The sequence below is a fragment of the Saccopteryx bilineata genome, chromosome 2, assembly GCF_036850765.1.
Source record: "Saccopteryx bilineata isolate mSacBil1 chromosome 2, mSacBil1_pri_phased_curated, whole genome shotgun sequence".
Classification (NCBI taxonomy): domain Eukaryota; kingdom Metazoa; phylum Chordata; class Mammalia; order Chiroptera; family Emballonuridae; genus Saccopteryx; species Saccopteryx bilineata.
The window spans coordinates 367,136,627-367,161,869 of record NC_089491.1 but is presented as its reverse complement, the minus strand read 5'-3'; the positions used below and the strand labels follow the sequence as shown (position 1 = coordinate 367,161,869).

General features: G+C 49.4%; 1 protein-coding gene across 1 annotated transcript in view; it reads left to right on the top strand.

Moving 5' to 3' along the window:
• Positions 1-25,243, top strand: part of ASIC2 (acid sensing ion channel subunit 2) — a 272,030-nt gene that overhangs the window by 186,164 nt on the left and 60,623 nt on the right. The window contains exon 3 of the mRNA XM_066263335.1: positions 20,287-20,414. Coding sequence (XP_066119432.1) covers positions 20,287-20,414 — 128 coding nt within the window. The remainder of the gene's footprint in view (positions 1-20,286; positions 20,415-25,243) is intronic.

Sequence of the window (25,243 nt, the reverse complement as noted above, 5' to 3'; positions counted from 1 at the left end):
CGTGATTGCAGTTCGCTAGGACACAAGCGTCCCCGGTATGGTGCAGGGACGGCGACCTCCACCTGCCCCGGGGAGAAGAAGGTTCAGGGCAAGCATCCTCATGCATGGGGCATTTGAACAGGGTCTTGGGATTATCCTGGATTATCCCGGTGAATTCTCACAAGAGGAGTGCAGAAAGGTCAGACAGAGGAGAAGGCGACATGAAGGCAGAAGCAGAGATGGAGTGACGTAGCCAGTAAGCCTAGGGATCCCAACAGCCCCTAGAATTCTACCAGGTGGAGAAAGTGAGGGGGTGCCCAAGGGTGGGACCGTGGACACTGAAGGGACTCAAACAAGACTAATGCTGTGTTTGGGGCATAACGGTTCAGAGTAGGGAAGGAGTTCCAGAGATGGGCCTGAGGAGGGGCCACAGGAGAGGTAGAGGGGAGAGAAGGTTCTAGCAGCACGGAGGGAGGCCCTAGTCCTCAGCTTGGAGCTGGGGGGGAGGGGGAGCCAAGCAGCCTAGCCACCGCTTCCTGCAGCCCCACCCTGGGATTTGTGCAGACAGTGCCAGGCCTCACCTGGGCACACCTCACCATGCCCAGGCCTTCCAGGCTCCTGAGACAGCAAACGCTTCCACCAGGGTTGACGGACTGCAGACTCCCGGCTCTCTCCCGACCAGCGTGCTCTTCCTTCCTCCGGCATCTCTCACTTGAGCGCCCTGCTGCGGAGAGGTGCGTGTGGCCAACCTCACATACGGTTAGTTCTCCTGCTCCTTCAACTGAAAGGAACGTGGCCACCATAGGCCTCATTCCGGTAATTTAGCCTCCTGACAGCCAGACCCCATCTGCCGCTCGCGAAGCAGACACTTGGTTGATTCCTTCCACTCTTCTAAATTCGATATCCCTCCCCTCGGGCACATGGATGAAGGTGTGTGTGACCAGCAAGCTCTGGCATCCTCCCTGATTGCTGACCAACGGAGCCTAGCTCTCCAGAACATCCCGGAAGCCAGCCTGTGTCTTATGCCCATACGGGCCTGTAGATAACCCTGGGTCCTGGGAACTGGATCTTGGTCCAGAGAGAGACCCTACTTTGTAAACACCAGAACATATTTGCCTATTGAACCACATATGGAAAAGGAGAGAGATGAGGAAATAAAAATGAGTTCTAGAGACCCCACACCCAAAGCCTGAGCAGAAGTTCATTATGTCCTTCTGTGGGAATGTCAGATTTTTCACCCTGTCACCTGATTCAGGAGCAAAAGCACATGTATAGATACATACGCACACACACTCATACTTGCACACCACATTTTCACACTCACGATACCCAGCACCACCACACCGACATCTTCACATGGCACAAATCCCTGTGGGGTCTGGCCTTGGGTCTGAGCACTGGCCACTGATAGAAGAGGCTCAGCCTCAGGGAATCTGCATTCTGCCTCCTGAAGCCATCGACGGTCAAAGCAGGAAAGAACCTTTGAGATCACCTGTTCCAGACGATGTCCGGCATTCCCCGGAGGAGGGAGGACTGAATCCTGGCCAGAAGCAGTGAAAATCATGGCCAAGCCAGGACTGTGCTGACCCGAGCTTCCTGATCACCGGTCAGCCCTAGTGGATCATGAGCAATACCAACTCAGGATAAAGCGGAACTGTGATTAAGGACCTGCTGTGAGCCCACCACCGCGCAGGGCAGCCAGGGGTGCAGAAGACAGGAGGCAAAGACCCCACCTTTCAGGAGCTCAGCAACCCCTTAGGAAGCCAGACTGGTGCACAGAATCCAAAGGAGAACTCCACAGAAACTATTTCATCGAGGATTGAGGGGCTGGGGAAACAGGCTGGGTGAAGAAGGGGTTTAAAGCAAGGGTGGTGGCCAGAAGAAATTAGTTAGAGAAGAAACCAATCAATGCTGTCCTACAGACATTCTAGAACAGGGGTCCCCAAACTACGGCCCGCGGGCCGCATGCGGCCCCCTGAGGCCATTCATCTGGCCCCCGCTGCACTTCCAGAAGGGGCACCTCTTTCATTGGTGGTCAGTGAGAGGAGCATATTGACCATCTCATTAGCCAAAAGCAGGCCCATAGTTTCCATTGAAATATTGGTCAGTTTGTTGATTTAAATTTACTTGTTCTTTATTTTAAATATTGTATTTGTTAACCGTTTTGTTTTTTTACTTTAAAATAAGATATGTGCAGTATGCATAGGAATTTGTTTATAGTTTTTTTTATAGTCCAGCCCTCCAACGGTCTGAGGGACAGTGAACTGGCCCCCTGTGTAAAAAGTTTGGGGACCCCTGTTCTAGAACATTCTGCAGCGATAGAAGTGTTCTCTGTCTGCACTGTCCAATATGGTAGCCACAACTGGGCATTTCAAATGTGGCCAGTGACAACGGGGAGCTGATTTTTTATATCATTTAATTTTTAGTAATATAAATTGCCACCGTAATGGAAAGCGCAGTTTCAGACTTCTGGGATTTTTGCTCCGGCAGCCTCTCCCGCGTTTCTCGGCGGTGATGTTCCTGGCTCCCGGCCTTCCCCCACCACAGCCGACAGCTGAGGGAAGAGCTCCTTATCCCCATTTGCCAGGGAAGGAGGCTGAGGTCAGGGGACTTCCCCCAGGCCACAAAGCGAGGCCTCCTGAATCCTGGCAGCCAGGCCTCCTCCCCTGGGAGGCCTCCTTCCCTGGGGCTGAGAAGTCGCTGAGCAGCGAGTGGCCTCTTAGGGAGGCCGGTCACCTCCATGCTTGCTTGTTTCCTGGGCCGATGAGGGATGGGCCCCTGTGGGCAGGGGTGAAGACTGCCCTCCTGGTGGAGGCTGAGAGGTGGACTCTGACAGGTAGATGCTTGTCCGTGCGGCCAGTTGAGGACACTCAGCCCCATTCGGCTGCTGGGTCATTGCCCCCAAAGTCCATGGCACAGCCAGGCCTAGCCCCGCCACGGTCCGCAGGAGAGAGGCAGCTTCCTTCCTCGCCACGCCATGTAGCCCCACAGATGCCGTCTTGCTTCCTTGGCAATGCCCACCTCCCCTCCGTCCCAGAGAAAGGAGCCTACGTCCTTATAGGAGGCGCGTGGGGGGTAATAGAGAAGAGATGAACTGAGAGCCCTCTCTTGAGGGAGTGGCCCCGGCCGCGTGATGGCAGAGGCGGTGTCGAGTCGGGCGGGAAAGAAGCCTCACGGGGACCGACCCTGGGTCGAGTCTCCAGCTCTTCCAGTACTCGGTGTGTCTGTGGACAAGGGAAGGGGCCCCAGTGACCTCATACGTAAAACAGAAATCAATAAAACAAATAAAGCCGGCTAACTTCACAAGACGGCCGAAGGAATCTGATGAGAGCTCTCCGCCAGCTGTCAACAGCGAGGCGCGATCATGATGACCAGCCACGGGGGGGGGGGGGGGGGGGGGGGGGGGGGGTCAGTTGCACAACCCCAGAGTCGAGTGTAATCCTGACCAACAGAAAGGACTGTGGGCATCCATCTGTGAGTCAGGAACTGGCACCCACTTTGGGCCGACCCAGCCCAGCGGGCTCGTGCTTAGCAAATAGAGGGTGACTATCAAAAATACCCAAAGTGTTCTCTCCTCTGGGCTGACAGTGTCCCACGCTAGGATGCCCCCTTGGCAAAACGTCCTTGTGCAGGGCACCCTGGAAATAGGCCATTGTAAAGAAAGCAGGCTCAGTGACATGTGGAGCTAGTCTGTATGCCTCCAGATGGGCCCAGTGGAATGTCAGGAGTTTGGGATATTACATGTTCCAGGGATAAAAAAGACCGGGAGGCTCCGGTTAGACAAGTGAAACACATTTATTCACGGCAGGAAGTCCTTTAATATGCCACATCACGCATCCTCCGAGATGGGACCGTTGCACGCAGCATTCATTCCCCAGGTGACTTTGAGTGGACACCTCCTTTCTCAAGGGAGGAGCTCACAAAATAGAAAGAGTAGAAAAGCTGTCCACAGACGTGCGGATTCTGTGGCCAGTGCTTCCTAAAGGAATTAAACTGAAGGCTGGTGGGAGGTTGTTAAAAATGAAACTGTGTAGCTGCCTCTAAGGAACTTCAAAGGAAACAGAACCAGGCTGTGGGCTGTGCAGGCTGCATGGGAGAGACACCGGATTCGGATGGATTCGCACAAGCTTAGGCATAAAAGGAACGGTGTTGCCCGGAATCCAAGCTGCAACAACCAAAGGCAGCTCCAGAAACAGAGGAAGGGAAGGCCCAGGTCCCCTCGGGTTTCTCACTTCCCCTCCGGCCTCTCCTCTCGCTGAATCCCTCTCTCTGCATCCCTTCACTCTCTCTCTCTAGAGACAGGCTTTTGTCACACAAATTTATTTTTCACATGTGATTCCCAATAGTTTTATATATGTTACACATCCTACCCCTAACGAGAGACTGTCCTGAGTCTCTCACTGATCCCATATTAAAAAGTAAAAATTAAAATAAAAAAAAATAAACAGGACAGAGCATCATTGGCCCAGTTCAGTCAGGTACTTGCCCTTGGACCAATCAGTGACCAGAGTGAGTTTGTTCATGAAAGGACATGCGCCCCGACGGAAGCTGGGGAGATGGCAGCTGGCAGGAGTTCCCAAGAGTGTATCTCAGGAGTGGCCATGCTGGAGAAGGGAGGAACCAGGGTCAGGGATGGGGGGAGGGGGAGGGCGGGGAGTTGCATCTAAGCACACCAGAATCGGTGTACAGGGAGCGCTTTAATAAACTCAATTTCTGGATAAATAGGCTCAAATAGGACCCCTCTCTTTCTCATCTCCCTCTATCCTTCATTCATCCCAACGCAAAATACGTTTCTATCAAATATTGTCTCCTTGGTTTCTCTAAATCCTAGTATCGTAGACAAATGAATTTGATAGTATATGTTTGAACAAAGGAATTACTTTGAGTCTCTGCTCTAGTAGAGGTTTATATCCTTCCCCATATTCTCCCCCTCTGCTTCATCACCTTCTATTCGGTCCTCTGTTCACTTGGCTCTGACCTCATTGGCTTCCCTGTGGCTTCGGGAATACTCTAGGACATCTGCGTTCTCCATTCCCTCTGCCTACAGTTCTGTGCTCAGACCCACGTGACTCATTGCCTCATCACCATCCAGTCTTTGCTTAGGGAGGTCTACCTTGACTGCCTTATTTAAACGTGCACCGTACTCCACTCCTCACCTCTTTTTATCTGCTCTGCTGGTTCTTTTCTCTATGACATGTGTCACCTTCAAGTGTACCATGTGATTTACTTATTTACTTTTTCTTGTCAATCCCCTTTTACTAAAATATGTGCTCCAAAGGCCCTGGCCGGTTGGCTCAGCAGAAGTCCCGGGCTCGATTCCCGGCCAGGACACACAGGAGAAGCGCCCATCTGCTTCTCCACCCCTCCCCCTCTCCTTCCTCTCTGTCTCTCTCTTCCCCTCCCACAGCCGAGGCTCCATTGGAGCAAAGATGGCCCGGGCGCTGGGGATGGCTCCTTGGCCTCTGCCCCAGGCGCTAGAGTGGCTCTGGTCACGGCAGAGCGACGCCCTGGAGGGGCAGAGCATCGCCCCCTGGTGGGCAGAGAGAGAGTCGCCCCCTGGTGGGTGTGCCAGGTGGATCCCGGTTGGGTGCATGCGGGAGTCTGTCTGACTGTCTCTCCCCGTTTCCAGCTTCAGAAAAATACAAAAAAAAAAAATGTGTGCTCCAAGATGTTGGGGATCTTGGATGTCGCACTTACCTATACCAGATATACCAGATTAATAAATATTTATTGATATATTTGTTGAGAGAGAGAAATTGCTATGCACACTGACGGGGCCGGGATGAGGGAGACACGAACATTCACGAGGAACTACTACGGTATGTGCCGTGAACAGTCTATCCCGTGAATCCTCCCAGTTACTCTGCTAACAAGGGTTATAATCCCCACTGAAAGATAAAGGAACTGGCGCCCAGAGAGGTTGCATAAGCTTCCTAAGAACACACACCTCGTTAAGTAGTTGAACCAAGCTGAAAACCCACTTGTGAATCCAAAGGCAATTCTCCTCTCACTGTATTCCTGTAATGTTCAAAATGGGATGGTAAAGGCACTACCATGAAAATGGCTCAGCGAAAAAGAGGTTTGGGTGACATCTCTGAAGAAAGAATGGCGTATAATGATAGGTTTGTTGATGTTCTTTGTTATTTTTTTTTCTGGGTTTTTTTTTTCCAATAGCAGAATCACTGTAGTGAACAAAAGCTTTAGCACAGCCTCAATATATAAAACAGAAGAAGGCAGAGCTGCTTCAGTTCAACTGGAGATGGGAACCCCAGTTTGATTTCTCCGTGTTCAGTGTGGCCAACCATGGGCATTCCCAAGGAAAACCCTAGGGTCCCAAGGATCCTAATTTGAAAGCCATTGGTGGATTGATGTTATTGGGATAAAAAGAGTTGGTTGGTTGGTTGGTTGGTTCCAGGGCTGTGTACAGCACAGCGACTGAGTCTAAAGATCTTTCCCCTTTCTCCCCCGCAAAGACATGACGTGTCTGCCCTGCTCCGGAGCCTCGGGGAGGTTGGCAGTCTAGACTTCCGGTGGAACATGGTGGATTGAACATAAGGGTTCATGGAGAATCTCTTCCCAAACCCCACCTAAATGGCAATGAAGAATTTATTTTTTCTTTTTTAAGGGCAAAATGGATGGGAGAGAAAAACAACAGTAGATGTCAACTAATTTTTGGAAGATGGAAAGCAGATGGTATAGCTGACTCGGCAGAACAGACGAGGCTGAAAGAGAAGGTTCTGCCCTGGGAGGCAGCGGAGGCCAACCCGTTCTCACCAGAGACGCTCAAGAAAGGATCAGGGGCGGAGGGCATCAGATCCTCCTGAAGATCGGGATGAGAGGTGGAGTTAAAACGGAAGGATTGGTTCAAAGTCTATACACGGAGCTGTTACGTCCCCCAGATATCCTCCCATGGCCCGGAGCAGTTAGACAGCTATCCCTCCACTGGCAACTGAAGATCAGATTGAAACAGACAGGCTCTGGGCTGGGGGGGGGGGGAAGTGGGCAAAGCTGAGGGCACCGGTGAGGTGCGGTACAGAAAACAGGGAGAGGCGGTGAAACTCTGCCGACTGAGGAGTGAGGCCTCCAGCCAGGCAGACCTGCCCACCCCAGACAGAATTCTGGGGGAATCCTTCCTCAAGACACTGACAAGCTCAAGAAAAAAGACCTGCACGGAATGACAGTCAGGAGTTTCCAGACAGAACAGCCGGGTTAGATCATTCTAGAGTGAGATTCATTGGGGAGTCCTCCGCCATGGAAGGAATGGCTGGGCAGCCTTCAATGACCTCTTAACTGTGAATGGACAGCCCAAAAGTCAGACGTTGGAGGGAAGCCACTAACAAGGAAAGGAACTAAAATTAACCAAACAAAAAAAAAAAAAAGAAACTGAGGAAATAGAAATGATGATTAATGGCACAAGCTCTAGGGCCAGACTAGATTCAAACCCCAGCTAATACAACTTAACAGCAGCTGGGTAACCTCGGGCAAGTGACTTAACTTCTCTGGGCTTCAGTTCTATCACCCATTAAATGGCAATAACATTATTACGTACACAGTAAGGTTGTTAGGAAGTTTGAAATGAGTTAATATTTGTGAGGTACTTAGAAAGGGGCCTTAATAATATTAGGCACTATGTAAGTGTTTGGTAAATAAAATTAAAAAAATAAATAAAAGCCAGGAACAGAAAGAAACGTCAAACTGTTTTAGTGAAAATTCTCAAGAGGTAGGAGAAGAGCACTGCATACATAAACACGTGCTATTCAAATAGGATGCTATTAAAAAGTAACATTCAAAGAAGACATTTTGAACACTAGAAATGAAAAATACAATGGCAAACGTTTATTTTCAGACACACAGAAGGATTGGGATTGAGGAAAACTCCTGAAAAGTAAAATAAAAAGACAAACAGGTAGAAACTGGGAGAGGAAAAAAATATGAAAATGAGAGGTAAGTCCAGGAAGCCCAATGTCCTACTGTTAGGAGCTTTAGAATGACAGAACTGAGAGATGGACAAGAGGGCAGCGCGAGAGAAATAATATAAGAAGATCCCCCACTGAAGTGCGCGATTTTCCACAGGAGAAGTATTCACCAAGTCCTGTCAGCAGTCAGTGGCAAAACAATCGGACCAAGACAGATTCTTGTGAAATTCAGACTAGCAGAGATACACAGAAAACCTTAAAGGTTTCTGGAGAGAAAATACAAGTCACATACCCAGGATCTAGAGTCACAATGGCCTGGAACTTCCCAACAGATAGTGTTGAAGACACAAGACCATGGCACGATGCTTTCAGATTGGGAAGGGGGAGAATTCTTTGTTTTAATTTAAGTATATTTGATAGTATACAGTATTATTTTAGTTGTATTAGTTTCAGGTGTACAGTATAGTGATTTAGCAGTTTTATACCTTACAATGTGGTCACCTCCCCCCCTAATTCTAATATTCATCTGTCACCATGGAAACTTATCACACTGTTACTGACTACATTCCCCTTCATCTTTTCTACCCATTCTCCCGCCCTCCTCCCCTCTGATAACCAGCCCTTTGATCTCTGTTTCTATGAGTCGGTTTTTGTTTTGTTTAATTTTAGATTCCACATATAAGTGTCTTTCCCTATTTGACGTGTCACTTAGTATAATGCCATCTAAGTCCATCCATGTTGTCGCAAAGGGCAAGATTTCATTCCTTCTGATTGCTGTGTAATATTTCATTGTGTGTGTGTATATATATATATATTGTGTATATATATACACACACACACTACATCTTCTTTATTCATTCATCTACCAATGGACACCTAGGTTGCTTTCATATATAGGCTGTTGTAAATAATGCTGCAATGAACACAGGGGTCCATATATCTTTTCCAACTTGTGTTTTTATTTTCTTTGGATAAATACCAAGCATTGGAATTTTTGGGTCATATGATAGATTGGTCTTTTGTTTTTTTGAGTAATCTCCATGTTTTCCATAATAGTGGCTGCACCAATTTCCAGTCTCACCACCAGAGCCCAATGGTTCCCTTTTCTCCACATCTCTGCCAACACATGTTATTAGTTGACTTTTTGGGAATAGCCATTCTGACTGGTATAAGCTCGCATCTCATTGTCTTGATTTGCATTTCCCTGATGAGATAAGATAGAATTCTATATCCAGCAAGCTACAACTGAAGCGTGAAGGTAGAATTTGGTTTCCAATCTATTCCAATATTCAAACATATTTAAATATATTCCAAAATATACTTTTTCATGAGAACATTTAAGTTCGACTCTCTTAGCAAATTTCAATGATACAATACAGTGTTATCAACCGACATCACCATGTCTTACATTAGATCCTCTGACCTTGTTCATCTTGCCGCTGAAAGTTTGTACCCTCTTACCAGCCTCTCCCCGTCTTCCTTGCTTCTCCCCGCTTCTCCTCCGCCCCTGGCAAGACCTCTCTACTCTCTATTCTATGAGTTTGTCTTTTTCTTTGTCACTTCTGTGATGGGTACCTAGTGAACCAAACAAACCAACAAATAGAGAGAGAGAGAAAAAAAGCAGCAAGAACAAAATAGTTTCACAAGAAAGAAATGAAGGAACAAAATATACTACAAGGCTGGGGGATGGTCATAGTCATAATTATGTAAAAGCTGAACTCTGACCTAAACAAAACATCATAGGACTCTATACAGGAGGATGAGAGTGGTGCAGTGGGGCGGGACACTTCTGTAAGAAGCCTACAGCCTCGTCCCCATGGGAGGAATTCGGTAGAGACGATCTGAAATTTTTAGAGACCAAGAAATAATTGTCAAGCGGTTGATGTCCATGCATGGATGAAAGGGAACGCCGGAAGAAGCAGCAAGAACAGTTGAGGGTCGCCGTCTCCGAGTGGGACTCAGGGCTTTGGGGAGAGCTGGGGAGGAGGCTGCTGCTTTTCATTGGCGGTCTAGCGGTCCCACTTGGCATTTTAAATTATGTACATATATTGCTTTGATAAAAATAAAAATTAAATTTAAAATAATCATGAATTTTCCACGTAGCTGGAAGGCCTGACTGAGAAACTACTGACAGCGGCACACTTCCCCTTTCCTGTCACAAAGGGGACGTACCGGGAGTGGAGGCAGATGGTTGCTATGGTTTCTCCCACCACTCTGCTCCCAGGAAACGCTCTGGCCCGAAGGCCTTCCCCACATACACAGCTGCAGGCTCTCTGACCTGAATTTGGGGAGTCCTGAGCACAGGGAACCGCAGCAGGAACCTGGGACTCTGAGCTCACCCTCGAAGTGGCCTTATGCTGGGTGCAGGGGTCCCTCCAGGTGCCTGGAGAAATGTTGCCATAAGTCAGAAGCCCTGCTGGAGTCAGACATTCATGACACAGCCAGGAGAAGGCTGACTGTTACCATTCCAAGAGGACCTGCTCAGTGCTAAGCAGAGAATACGTGTGCTCTAGTGAAAGCTCCCAGCCGTGGGAGGCAGTGGTGTGAGGGGAACATCTAGGAGGTGGATGGAGCAGACCCACCTCAGAGTTCGCATCTGCCTAGTCGGTACCTACTGTGCCGACTGCCAAGAGCACCTACTGTGTGCCAGGCACACAGGGATACAAGTGAAACAGCCCCATCCAGGCTTTCAAATAGTCCAGAAGAAGAACCATCTTGAGGTTCCATTTACATAGCAGATGGAAGTTCACTGATCCAGTAGCCTTCGTGGAAATTACCTAAGGAGTGCCAGGCACTCACAGTCTGATCGGGACACAGAAACAATGAAACGTCATCCAGCGTTCTGACAGATGGAGAGAGACAGAGCACAAAGGAAGGGACAGTAAGTTCTGGAAGGAAGGAACAGGGTATCTTGGGGGAGGCTTCAGAGAGGAGAAGGACCTCTTTGGTCTTAGTCTCAGGCCTGTTTGCCAGGTGGCTAGGCAGTATGTGGGAGCTATGGAGGGTGTGGGTCATAGCCGTGGAGAGGGAGGGGGATTGGGAGCAAAGGCCAACAGCATCCCGGGGTGTCCAGCCATAGCTGGATCTAAGGATGGGACCTGGTTCTGGAGAGGCAGGCAGGGGCCAGACCACCACGGGCCCGGCGTGTTCTGCTGCGCACAGATGTTTTCCTGGGAGTCCGACCACCCAGACTGTGGCCCTCCGGCCAGCAGCAGCACTGTCCCCTGGAAGCTTGTCTGAAATGCAGACTCTCAGGCTCTGCTTGGAATCTGCACTGTAACTGGTGAGCCAGCAGCGACCCATTCTGGTGTCGCTGTTCCCCACCCTTTGGAAATATGAGGATGACTTTTTAACATCCAGATACTGGCTTTTTTATATCCATTGATTGAGAAAATAGGAACAAGAAGTTGCTCTGCATTCAGCAATGCTCTGACTGGTTCTGAATCCCGCAATCACCTCACAGTCTGTATACGTGATCAGCTCAGCGATCTGGTTACACCTGACTTCCACCAGCAGGGGGTGTAAACAGAATTTTTACGAACAGAACCTTAATCACTCACCAACTTCCCCTGTGATTTCAGAGACATGGCACTTCCTGATGGCTCTTCAAGGGTGGTGTCACCTGCGTGCCAGTCTCCCACCCAGATGTATCAGCCTTCTTAGCAAGTAATTTATAATCTCTGAGCCTGGATGCACTAGGAGAACTCATTTAATGAATCCTTGGAATAAATCTTTTTGTAATGAGACCAGACCCAACTCCACACAGGGTGCCTTCACGAATGTATGTTTTGTAAATATCCTATTTACCAGGAATGTGTTAAATGTAGCGACTCTTCTCTGGTGCATAACTAAGACCTAACATTAACTGTCTGCTTCCGTAACACGGACACATCACTCAGTATATAAAATGCTTCGCCTGTGTTCTGTCTTCTGATCCTCATACAGACACTCTTATGACATAAAGCAGCTCTCTCACTTCACAGATTAACCCATTTAACAGATGTGGTGAACAAGTCTCTGAGACACTGAAAGACTTGCCCCTGATCCCATGGCTGAAACATTTTGAAATTCAGACTTCAATCCCAATCTTCTGATTTGGTCCTTGGCTTTTTTTCCCAGAGCTAGTATTCCTTCAAAATGAAAACAGAAAAAGAAAAAAAAATTACTCTGAGGCAGCACTGCATATAACAGAGAGGGACATGTGTTTGCTGCCATATGTCTTAGGGCAGGGGTCTCAAACTCGCGGCCCGCGGGCCGCATGCGGCCCGCCGAACAATTTTGTGCGGCCCGCAGACTAATCCACGAAGTTCAAAATATTTTAGATAAAATTAAGTAAGCCTAGGGGCCTACTTGTATTTTTCATTTCTCTAGCATCCTAGCTAGATATTAGCTTAGTTAACAGCAGTTGTGATGCGAACTACAGTTTCTGGTCGTTTTGTGACACTGAGTAAACTGCATGTACGATTGTGCTTGTTGTACTGATTTTTTTTTTTGTTTTCAACTGCAGTGAGAAAAGTGTTGCATAACAGTTGCCTTTTGTAGACCTAGTGCAGCCCGCCGAATGGCAGTGATCTTGCTCTGCGGCCCACATGCTGAGTTGAGTTTGAGACCCCTGTCTTAGGGCCTTTAAAATGCCATTGTGCTTTGAGGTTCTGCAGGAGGGGGTTGGGGTTTGCAGCCTTCACCAGACTTTTGTGGCCACTTAATACCATCTCCTGGGTCAGGCGCTGTTGGTACAAACACTCGGTTACATCACCGTGCCAGCCGGAACAGACATAATTGCATCCTGTCCAGCATGAGGATGCAATGTTGATGTTAACTCCTCCGAAGCTCGCCTCACCTCTCAGTGTCACCTGTGGGCAGTCGAGCGTGAGCATGCCCGTCTCTATGCTGGGTTGGGATGTTCTTATCTAGGCATACTGCTCAGCCGGGCCTGTCTGTCAGGGGCGGGGGAGACAGGGAGACATATATGTCCAATTTTAGCTAAGCAACAATTTGTGGACTTTTTGGTTGTCTTTAGAAAACTCAGATTGTTCTGACTTGATGTGAGTACTGAATAGCCCTGTCTTTTGTTAAGAAATCTGTTTTTCAGGAAATTTAAATGAGAGGCCATGAGGTTATAGAAGACTTGCCCCCTGATCCCCCAGCTCATAGAATTTTAGTGCTGAAAATAACCAGAGAGATCAGGGCCTCTTTCATTTTAAGAAAGAGGAACCTAAGGCTCAGAAAGATAGTGTCATTTATCTGAAGTCACACAGCTATTCAGCAGTGGGGCTGCGAGTCAAACCCAGAGCTGTGATTTCACAGTCCGTGCCCGTCTTGATTTAATTCCTTGTTCCTCTTCCCCCCAGGGCCCCGCCTTAGCCTGCGGAGATTTCTCTGTAAGAGTCAAGAGAGCATGTGGGACCAAGATGGTGTCCCCTGGCGGACCACCTGAACAGCACTTGGCAAACCCTTTCCACCAGGGCTCTCAAGGGCTGGCGCTGGGACCTCGGTTCCTATCATTGTCACTGTCACATGCTCAGGGAGCTTTCCCCTGAACCCTGAAATGAAAGAGCATAGGCTTCTAAAACCAATATAAATTAAACTGTTCTTCCCCCTCCAGTCTTGTCCAGCTTGGAACCTTATTGGCTTGTCCTCTGGGACCACTGCCTCTTCTAGCCAACTGGCAAAGGGCCAAGGAGGGTCAGGAGTCAAGGGACCTGGTTCCTGGGCTCTACTAAGCTGCCACTTGTCATGTGGCCACCACTGTCTTCTCTGTGAGTCTCAATTTCCTCACCTGAAAGACAAAAAAGTTAGTTGAGTTTATAAAGTGTCGAGGGCAGCCCTGGCCAGGTGGCTCAATGAATAGAGTGTCATCCTCGCACACCCGGGTGGCAGGTTCATATGAGAAGCAACCAAGACAAACACAACGAAATGGAACAACTAAGTGGAACAATGAGTTGATGCTTCTCTCTTCCTCTCTTTCTCCCTTCCCCTCTCTCTCTCTCAAATCAATGGAAAAAAATATTTTTAAGTGTCAAGAGCTCTCCTAGCTCCAAAGTTGTATGCATCCATGATACATGCATAGATCCTGGGCCTGTCCTTTACTTCTCTCTCTCTCTCTCTCTCTCTCTCACACACACACACACACACACACACACACACACCACCTATACAGACACACTTTTCAGCCCCCAGGGAATTGCAGGGCAGTGCCGCAGCCTTGAATCATTGGTGGCAGCCAGGGAAGCCACTGGGGTTGCAAGGAGAATGGCCCAGCCGATGGATGCCCTCCCTTCCTGCTCTGCCTGGCTGAAACATGGACGTGAACACCCCAGGCCTTTCTCCCTGATCATGGGGAAGAGTCAGGTCCAAAGGACGGGTCTCATCTTGATAAATAGGCCCAGTGGTTAAGCCACTGTGATCGCATGGTCAGCAGAGACCAGGGAGATAGAAGTCATACAGGACAGTAAAGCCAGCTGTCTCCCTTTAGGGAGCTGTCACAGGCAGTCTTTGCGGCCCCTGCCCAGGCCCCTGAGCTCTGGTTCATTCACCCACTAGTCCGTCCACAGCCGCCCACTAGTCTGTGGCTCTCCACCTGCAGCCTCACCACAGTGGCAGAGGGTCCTGAGCTGGCTCGGCAGGCCTCCTGTGGACCCAGACTCCCCGTGAGACCCAGACAAACCTGTCACCCTCTCAGATTCTCTGTTGCTCCTCTCTACTCCCCCACAGGGGTGGGGGGAGGATTCTGTGAGTCTCAGGGGTTAGCCATGCAGCTTTGTTCACTTCAACAAGCATTTATTGAGCACCTACAGAATGCAAGGCATTATGCATATAAACATAAATGAAACACTGACTCTGTCCCCAAGGAATCTCTCAGTTTTAGTGAAGAGAGAGAGAGAGAGAGTTACAACTGACTCCAGGAATAGTAAATACCGAATATTGGGACACCCAATGGAAGCAAGTCTTCTAGACAATGAAACTGGGTAGGGGTCTACCAGATGGAAGGGGGAGGGGAAGGAAGGGCCAGTCAGGGTGGAGGGACCAGCGTCGGGAGAGAGAGGGCTATGAGACAGCAGCCGCCCCCGTGGGCTTGTGTGGAAGCCAGAAACACTGAGTCAGTGAGGACGACACCAGCACTGCAAAGGGGTGGACCCGTCCTACGCGCCAGGCTCAGCGCTCAGGGCTTCCTGTGCAGTGTCAATAGCCCTGTGAGGAAGAATCAGTTACCACGTTCAAAGCCATTCTGTAAATTTTGCATAAAAGTGAGGCTCCAGGTGATTCAATAACTTGTCCAAGGTCATAGAGCTGGACTTAACCTCACCCCGCCTGAGCCCAGAGCCCAAGCTTCTAACCAGCTATCCCAGGCTCTCTCTCTCTGGTTCTGACCCACCAGGTAGAAGGAGCCTGCATTGCCATTGTCTCCAAATGCCTAGCTCACTCATTTGAGAAAGGAGTACTTGGTCTCTGGGGGCCAAAACCCGGCCCACCTTGGCTGCACCAGGGTGGGAGGTGGGCCCCCAGGAACTCCACAGGCCGTGCGGTGCAGTTGGCAGTCCTGAGGAAGACGAGGAGAGGGTCCTAAGCCCCTCCGCATGGAAGCATGGCCAGGCGAGCGTGTCCCTGGGGTACACCCCTTATGTCAAGGCCTTCAGCAGTGACGACACACAGGCCAGTTCCACTGAGGAAGGTCAGCATGGGAACCAGAAGGCAGTTCTCCACTCTATGTAAGGGTGAACTTTGAAAATCGTGGCTGCCCCTGCAGGCAGTGAGGTCTCCATCCCTAAAAGTGCTCACACATAATGGCTGTCCTCCTGGGCATGATGTCAAAGAGGGGCCTCCCGCTGTCTCTCAGAGGCTCCTCAGGGTCTGACCGCTCAGGACCCAAACAGGAAATCAACAGCACTCAGAGAGCGGGTACAGAAGGGAAAATTCCTGAACCATTTGCAAAGGTGTGGACAAGGCTCAGGGAAGGCATGATGGGATGGTGTGGTGTCCTGGGCCTGGTAGCAGGGAGAACCACCCCCAGGGAGAGCGGGAACGAGCTGGCATCAGACCCCAGAGAGAAAGCAATATGGACAACTTGCAGTTGCCCACCCAGAGCTGCGGTCTTCCAAGGTGAGGTGGTTCCAGCCTACCATGACCCAGCAAATAAAGTTGAGAGACTGAATATCCCAGCCTGACCCTCCTCCGTCCTCTGGGTTCCTACCTGGGCCACCGTTGGCTGAACCCACCCAGAAGCAGAGGACAAAGGGAGGCCATCAGTACAGTCAGTCCCTACCAGGGCAGCTCCAGGGAGAGAGCACAGCAGATACGATTGGCCGGGTGATGGGCAAGCAGAAGCTCTCCTGCCCTGAGATGACCTCGCCCACCGTATGGCAGGCCTTTCCGCCGTCTCCTTCCAGGCTGCCTACCCCAGCCACCGTTACAAAGCCAGGCTCGTCCAACACAAAATTGCTTTGAATTAGAACAACCCTCCCTTCGCCTAGAAAATGTCTCCAGATTTTTAAAGCAGCTCCCTTTCCTGCATCTCTCCAATGTTTATTTCCTCGACCTGTTTTCTGTAATTTGCAAAGATTAAAGATTTAAGCTACTTTTGCTGCAAAGGGCTTTTTCCTGCCCTATTATGCATTCTGCCCACCGCTCCCTGTCTCCTCCAGCAGCGCCCCCCAAATTCTCTCTGCATGAGCAGAACACACTCCACAGGTAGGCCTCGCCTCGTGCCACCGTGGCGGTGTTTCTGAGAAATGAAACAAAATCAGCCTCTGCACGTTGAACAAGCTCCAGCACCCTCCCCCTGATTCAACATCATCTTTCCTGTTAAGCTGTCCGGCTTTCAGCGTGGTCCCAATTAACAAGGGTTCCTAACACGGTGTGTGTGCAGTCACTTCCCTGTTCTCTGTGCTCTCTCTCTCTCTCGCTCACTGGAGCTTTGAATCCTAGTATTCCTGATGTGTAAACAAATCCTTCACTGCACTTGGGGCCAGCACCCTTTGAAGCAGCTTAGTGTTGAATCATTTAGTGGCAAGAAACAGGAGAATGTGAATAATTCCGTCGGGCACCAACCTGGGATCCTGCCAGGGCTGGCTTCGAGGATGTGTGACCTGTGTGGGCCCACAGGCCCCCGTGCTCAGAAGGGCTTAATGTTCTGCTATTGTTGTCTGAACAACCAATACTTTTAGTAAAGGGCCCTACATTTTCATTATGGCGGCTGCTGTGGTTTGTGTGCAGCCCGCCAGCAGCTCAGCGGAGGAAGGCACTTCAATCCTGCGACACGGGAGTCCCCGCTGGTCTGAGAGGGCTGGGCTCTGCCCACAGCTGACATTCTGCAGCTGCACTGCCCAGTGACATGTCAGTAGCCCCATGTGGCTACTTAAGTTTACGTTAACAAATTCAAATTAAATGTAAAATAAATCAATAAAGCAAGCAAAAAAAGGTAAATATCTCAGGTGATGGATGTGTTAAATCAGAGGGAGAAATTCTTTTTCCATGCATATGTATCTCAAATCATCATTTGTACACTTTAAATATATTACAATTTTATTTGTCAGTTATACGTCAGTAAAGCTAGGGGGATTAATTAGTTACTTAATTAAAATTTCAGTTCCGCAATTGCACTCATCACCCTTGGTGTGGCTAGTGGCTGCCACGTTGAATCGCACAGAACATTCCACCCTGGCAGAAAGTTCCACAGGCGAGCGCCGGTCTAGAGAGAGCAGGAACCTCACCCACCACCCTCGTTGCCCACGCCCCTCACTCGCTGGAGGTCTGTAAGGGACATGAGATCACATCAGGATTTTCCTCTGTCCCAGCTCCTCCCACCCCTGGAATCGACTCCCCATGTGAATCCTACCCCAGTCTGACGAGCCTTGGACAGCCCCCTCTGACACAGGTGCGCCCACCTGTCTGCTTTGTCCAGGAGTCCCCGCATTTCTGGCTGAAAGGCATCCGTCTCTGAGACTGACCCCACCTCTGAGACCGTCCTCCTGGCTGTCAGGGCTCTAAGCTCAGTTCTACAGCAGGCGCGGCTCCGGCTGGCTCTGGGAAGCCAGTGTAGGCCTCTTTCCATCCCGAACTCCCGAGCGTGGACATCCTGCAATCCCGACATCACAACCTGTTCAGTCTTTCCCCACTGAGAGCCTGTTCTTGGGGCTCCTCCACCTCTCCTCAACCCTCCTCCCGGGCAGGCCTTTAGAAAGCACAGCTGCTGAAAGTGACCGCCCCCCTCCTCCCATCCATCCTTCCTCTCCCACAGTCCCCTCCTGATATACCTGGGGACCGGCCCCGGGGGAGGCAGTGGGCACGCTGTTCTCTTGAGGCATTCGTCACAGACAGGAGAGAGGGACACAAAACCACGGGCATCCAGGGAGGGACACGTGGGCAGGAGTTTGGACCCAGTGATCTGGATAAAGAGATCAAAGAACAGCTGACTGCTGGGGGAGGGGTGTGCTCGGGGATTGCTGGGTTCTGTCCCTCTCCATAAACACAGACTGGGAGGCTGAGGGCTCTGTCTGCACCCTGTGTCTGCCACTGGACTCCTCGTCCAGGCGACGGAAGCCATGCCCATCCTCCCTGCAGGCTGTCTGCCTGCTACACCTTTCTTTCCATGCACCCACCTTGGATTTCTCACCCAGTTCCAGACCCCTTCCCCTGCCTCTGTCCTGGTCCCCATGTAGCTTGTGGGTCCTCCCCACTCACCTGGCCCCAGTCCTCCCTTGTTCACCTTTCTTGTGTGTGACAGCTTTAGTGCATGTCCCCAAGCTCTCCCCAAGGAATGGCCCCAGTGCTGACACATCCCTCCCTTCCTCCCTAACTTCCGACCTCCATTTCTCACCCACCATCTTCTCTTACCACCCTCTCCTCACTCTCTCCTTTCAGAACACTCCTTGACTTGGGCTCTAAATTGGCCTTGCCCATTGATCAGTGAGTGAGGTTTGAGTCATAAATCCTTCACTCGTTCCCCAGTACCGGGTAGGTGGCTGGTCCTGTGCAGGGCCTTGGAGATCCATAGAGAAAGCCCAGAATGTGGCCTCAGGAAGCTCTTGTCTGTGGAAGCACAGTGGTCAGATGAAGGACTATTATACATGTGGTGGTGGCATGTTAGGCTTATGGGAAGAATCCAACAGAACGAATGCAGGACTTTCTTTGTGTGGGGCTGGGAGCTAAGTTTTCAGTGATGAGCAGGGAGATGGACAGGTGGGCAAGGCAGAAACCACCCAGGCAGAAGAGAGAGATCTGTGTGCCTCTGCAGAGCAAGGACCAGTAACCACCCACCTGGGCAGCCCTGGAGGGTGGCACCAGGTAGAGCCACAAGTAGAAGGCTGCCCAGAGCAAGGCTGGGACAGGGGCAGGTGAAGGTGCTGGGGCTCCTTATAAGCACAGGAGAGAGACAGGTTTGTGCTTGGGAAAGCTTGTTCTTTAGGCTGTTTGTCAAGATGAATGAAGAGAAGGAGCCTATTAAAGGCTTATATATCCCAGAGGAGCACTCTCCACCAATTTTGAGTGCCAACATATAGGATGAGCCCAACTCCACCATCCCATCACCTTCTGCCGCCCCTGCCGCCTCTCACTGCCCAAGCCATTACTCCTGCCAAAGAAAAAAAAAAAGGCAGGAGCTTCCCGTTTAGTTGCCCATCTCTGCAACTCAGGGCCCCGACACGCAGCATACGATACAAGCAAGCCCTGTATTTTTATTTCTACTGTGTCTCATGATGTTTCCCCCTCCTGATCTCCTCCCAGGGGAAAAGTTTATGAATGAACAAACAAAAGGTGCTTGATTCACATCATAATAGCATCCTATAGTTTGGGAGACTGAGGCAAGGTGTTGGCCTAACTGACCTGAACTCAGTTTCTGATTTCTACTGAAACAAATTACCACTAACTTAGAGGCTTAAAACAACTAAATTTATTGTCTCACAGTTCTGGAGGCCAAAAGTTCTTCATGGGCTTCACTGGACTAAAGTCAAGATATTGGCAGGGTTGTGTTCCTTCTGGAGGCTTAGAGAAAACCCACCTTCTTACCTTCTCCAGCTTCTGGAAGCTGCCTACATCCCTTGGCTTGTGGCTCCTTCCTCCATCTTCAAAGCCAGCAGCAGAGCATGTTACCATTCTCTTTCTGACCCGGCTTCTCCTGCCTCCCTCTTACAAAGGCCCTGTGATCACATGGAACACACAGATAGTTCTCAGTCTCCTAGTCCTGAGATCGTTAACTTCATCATATCTGCAGTGTCCCTTTGCCATGAAAGGTACCATATTGACAGCTTCCAGGGATAAACAGGTGGACAACTTTGAGAGCCTTCATTCTGCTTACCACATGACCTCTCTGGTGTCCCTTTGAGCTTTTCAGCCCCAGGACTCCGCAGTATCTGTTGTCTCTGACCCACGGTTCTGTCCATCTTTGTTCTTTCAGAGGAAACGACGTTTGAAGCAGGAGTGAAAGTTCAGATCCACAGTCAGTCTGAGCCGCCTTTCATCCAGGAGCTGGGCTTTGGGGTGGCTCCAGGGTTCCAGACTTTCGTGGCGACACAGGAGCAGAGGGTAAGTTCCTGGGCTCCCTGGGTCGGTAGTCGTCGCCTATCCGGGCCACCTGCAGAGCTGGGAGGAGAAGTGGGATTCCCACATCTGGAAGGTTCTGAGTTACCCAGGAGGCTGGAGCACAGCTGGGCTCAGTAAAGGGACTCACCCTGAGAGTGGAGAAAGTGTCAGCTACCTTCCTAACCCAATTCCCTGGTGCCACGCGTCAGTTCCTAAAATTGAGTGTAAAGGAAACCCAGCGAATTTTCTTTTTCCCTGTATTGTTATTTATTTTGTTTTGTTTTTTTACTAGAACATTCGGGAAAAAATATTTAGGGTGGGCGGAGGTAGGGGCAATAATGAATGCTAAGGAAACTGCTAACCAGGAATTTGCATGTTGTATCACTGTGCTGATATAATTCAAAGCTGCCGACAAAAAGGCAAAGGAGTGGGGGTGTCACTCTGGTAACAGGGCTGAAGTGGAAGGGAGCCTCGTGCAGGGACCCTGCCTGCTGTGTCAGGTGTGGTGCCAGGAAGGGACCTCCCAGCCACCAGGACTGCTGCGCCATCTCTGCCTGGCAGTGGAGTGAGGACCAGCACAGGCTCAGGGCTAATGTGGGTTTCACATCTTAGAAGGGAGACACTCACAAATTCTCCATAGGGAGGAGTCTCACTGCAGGACTGCGGGGAGACCCAGGGACCCTCTCTTTCCCCTGCCCCTGGTTTGCCAAGAATACAAGCTGGAGGGGCTGTGACTCTGAGGAAGTCCTAAACCGGATCATGCAGAATCTTCACCCTGCGACGCCTGGGGCAGAGAGTGAGTCAGTGAGTGGTAGGAGGTGCCGGCTGTCCCGTGCCAGAAAGGGACAATCAGGGAGAGCAGTGGAGGAGTGATCAGCAAAGAGGTTCACATGTAACTTTCAAGTTCAGCTTGTTTTTAACATTTAATTCAAATGTCATCTTTCATCCGTCATGACTGGAGCTCCTTAGCCATTTTTATGAAACAATAATCTGTGTTAGAAACAGGGTTTAATCTGTGAGGAAGCTGTGTTTTTGCATCTCTAGGGGACAAGTGATGGTGTCCCCATCAGTGAGTACCGGGCACAGTACTTAACGCCTGGGCAGCTGCTGAAGGCCGAGGTCAGCCTCCACTGGAACACAGAGGGGCGGGATGGCAGCTTGGCGGAGGGGCCGAGGGGGCTGGGCGGTTGGCCAGGCTTTACGGGCCCCGGGACTAAGATGGGCGGTGCAAGCAGAAACGGTGTGCAAGGGTGTGCAAGGGTGTGCAAGGGTGTGCAAGGTGAGGACCGAACTGTGAGCTCAGGAAACCTCATCCTCAAGGACAGGCAGGAGGGCATGAACCAGGCTCATGCAGCAGGGAGCCACGTTCAGGGCTGAGCGTCTGAGTCAGGAGAAATCCTCTCGGGGATGAAAGTACAGCATGGGGACTATAGAGAGCCGATAATAGTGTAATAACCATGTATGGTTCCAGGTGGGCACTGGACTTACCTGGGGGAATCACCTCATCACTTCTACAAATGTCTAACCACTCTACTGTGTACTTGAAACTAGTGTAATATTGAACGTCAACGGAAATTGAAGAGAAAAGTTTTTAAAGAGTGAGAATGTCCGCTTTGGCAGCTGTTAGTCAAAGTGTGACAGCAAGCCCCAGGACTGTCACAGATAAAGAGAGCCGGGCACTAGTTAAAGGGCAAGGACAGATTTTAAGCAGTAATAGACTTAGTGCAATAGGAAAGCGGGTTCCACATGCACCAAACTCACCTGCGATCTGTGCAGGGGTGAGCGGGCATTTTCAAGGGAAAATCGGGGAGGGGCCGTGGGAACAGGAGGGGCTGAGCAGGGCCAGGGAAGTGCAAACAGAGTGGGACGGAGAGGGTGGTCCCTGTGAGCCCCTCTGGGCTTCCAGCTGGCACCTGTCCAAGGTTGGCTCCCACCCTCCCATAAAGACAGGGGACAGAGGCCCTACCTACGGGGTTGGCAGATGTACATAGTGAATTCTTTGGGCAGTTTTCAGCTCCTCAAGCAGGGACTTTAGGCGGCAGGAGGCTAGGATCATCCTAGGGACGCAGAAACTGTGTTAGCATTTGTTTGGATCTTGACAGGCCAACACTGAGTTCTGTGTATCGGGTGAGTAAACCCTCCACCCTTCGAAGGCCCAGGCAGGGCTTAGACTAATTACTAGCTGTGTTCATGATTCTTTGACTCTCTAAAGGCGAGCTTTTGACCAGTTGCCCAGGGCAACTCTGACTTTGTGGTTTGTTTACGGTAACACCACACCTGCCACGAGGGACTTGTGTTGACATCTAGGTCCATATAGCTATTAGCACGCAGGGGACGTGGGCAGCACTCTCTGAAACCCACAGTGTCACTTCGTCTAGCCACTAGAAGGTTGGATAGAAGAAGGTCTTTGTAGGTTGCTGTGTTAATGGCCTGAGAGATGGCTCCTTCCTCCCTCAGCTCCACCTACCCTCCTGTAGTGACACGGATGACATGTCTGAGCTGGGTGGGAGATGGACAGGATGACCTCTAAAGAATTCTTCAGTCTCTTTCTCTTCCCAATATGAGTCAGAGGGACTCCCCATGGTGAGTGGGAGCAAAACACATTCCCAGCATCAGAGGGCAAATTTGTGTTTTTTTGGCTTTGAAGTATACTTGCAGAAAATCAGCCCCATTCATATGCCGTATTGCTATGATAATTATAACTAATAATATGATATTTGGTTAAACACTTTACAGTCTTCAAAGCATTTCCGCATCATCTCATTTTATCATTTCATTCATATTAATAGAGAAATACAAAAACACATCCTGGGGCTAAATCTAATAATACATTATGTTTACATGTATATAAAAGTATATTCATAGGAAATAAAACTCGAAGGAAATAAGCCAAAATACCCACAGTGAGAGGGTTATGAATGATTTGTTTTCTTTTCTGGGTTTTTTCTCATGTTTTATAATGCCGCTTTTTAAAATGTTTGTTTAAATCATTTTTTACTTTTCAATTACAGTTGACATACCATATTATATATATTAGTTTCAGAGGCACACCCCGGTGATTAGACATTATATAACTTATAAAGTGGTCAGCCCTATAAACTTTGTAGCCATCTGACACCATACTTAGTCATTAGAATATTACTAACTATATTCCCTATGCTATACTTTACCTCCCCATGACTATCCTGCAACAACCAGACGACCAATTTAATACTTCTTAATCCCTTCAGTTTTTTCACCCATCTCCCAACCCCCTCCCATCTGACAACCATCAAAATGTTCTCTGTATCTGTGTCTCTTTCTGTTCTGCTTGTTCATTGGGTTTGTTTTGTAGATTCAATTATTGATAGATATGTATTTATTGCCATTTTATTATTCATATTTATTATTTTTCTTCTTCTTCTTCTTAAAGAACACTCTTTAACATCTCATGTGATAATGAGTTTGATGGTGATAAACTCCTTTAGCTTTTTCTTGTCTGGGAAGCTCATTATCTGTTCTTTAATTCCAAATGATAGCTTTGCTGGGTAGAGTAATCTTGGTTATAGGTCTTTGCTTTTCATCACTTTGAATAATATTTCTTGCCACTCCCTTCTGACCTGCAAAGTTTCTGTCGAGAAATCAGCTGGCAGTCTTATGAGAGCTCCCTGGTAGGCACCTAACTGCTTTTCTCTTCTGCTTTTAAGATTCTCTCTTTGGCCTGACTGGGTGGTGGTGCAGTGGGTGGAGCGTCAGACTAGGATGCGAAGGACCCAAGTTCGAGACCCCGAGGTCGCCAGCTTGAGCGTGGGCTCATCTGGTTTGAGCAAAACTCACCAGCTTGGACCCAAGGTCGCTGGTTCGAGCAAGAGGTTACTCGGTCTGCTGTAGCCCCACAGTCAAGGCACATATGAGAAAGCAATCAATGAACAACTAAGGTGTTACACTGAAAAACTAATGATTGATGCTTCTCATCTCTCTCTGTTCCTGTCTGTCTGTCCCTATCTATCCCTCTCTCTGACTCTCTCTCTGTCTCTGTAAAAAAAAAAGATTCTTTGTCTTAAGCATTTTGCATTTTAAGTATGGTGTGTCTTGGTGTGGGCCCTTTTGAGTTCATTTGTTTGGGGACCCTCTGTGCTTCCTGGACTTGTATGTCTATTTCCTTCACCAGGTTAGGGACGTTTTTTGTCATTTGTTAAATAGATTTTCAAATTCTTGTTCTCTCTCTCCTCCTCCCGGCACCTCCATAATGTGAATGTTGATACACTTGAAGTTGTCTCAGAGGCTCCTTACACTATCCTCAGTTTGGGGGGTTATTTTTCCTTTTTGCTGTTCTGAGTGGATGGTTTTTCTTCCTTATATTCCAAATCACTGTTGATTCTCAGCTCCATCTACCCTCCTATTGATTCCATATAAATTATTCTCCATTTCAGTTGGCGTATCCTTCATTCCTGACAGGTTTTTGTTTTTTTATGGTTTCCAGGTCCTTTTTTTATGATGTTGAAGTTCTAAGTTCATTTACTCTACCCCGAAGTTTATTAAGCAGCCTTATAACCAGTGTTTTGAACTCTGCATCGAGTGGCTTGCTCGTCTCCATTTTGTTACTTCTTTTTCTGGAGTTTGGTTCTGTTCTTTCATCGGGGACATGTTCATTTGTCTCCTCACTGTGGCAGCCTCCCTGTGTTTGTTTCTGTGTATCACGTAGAGCTGCTGTGTCTCCCGAGCTTCATAGACTGGCGCAATGTAGTAGGTGTCCTGTGGGCTCCAGTGGTGCAGCCTCCCTGATCACCTAAGCTGGGTCCTTGAGGCATGCCCCTCACGTGGGCTGTGTCCACCCCACCCCACCCCCGTTG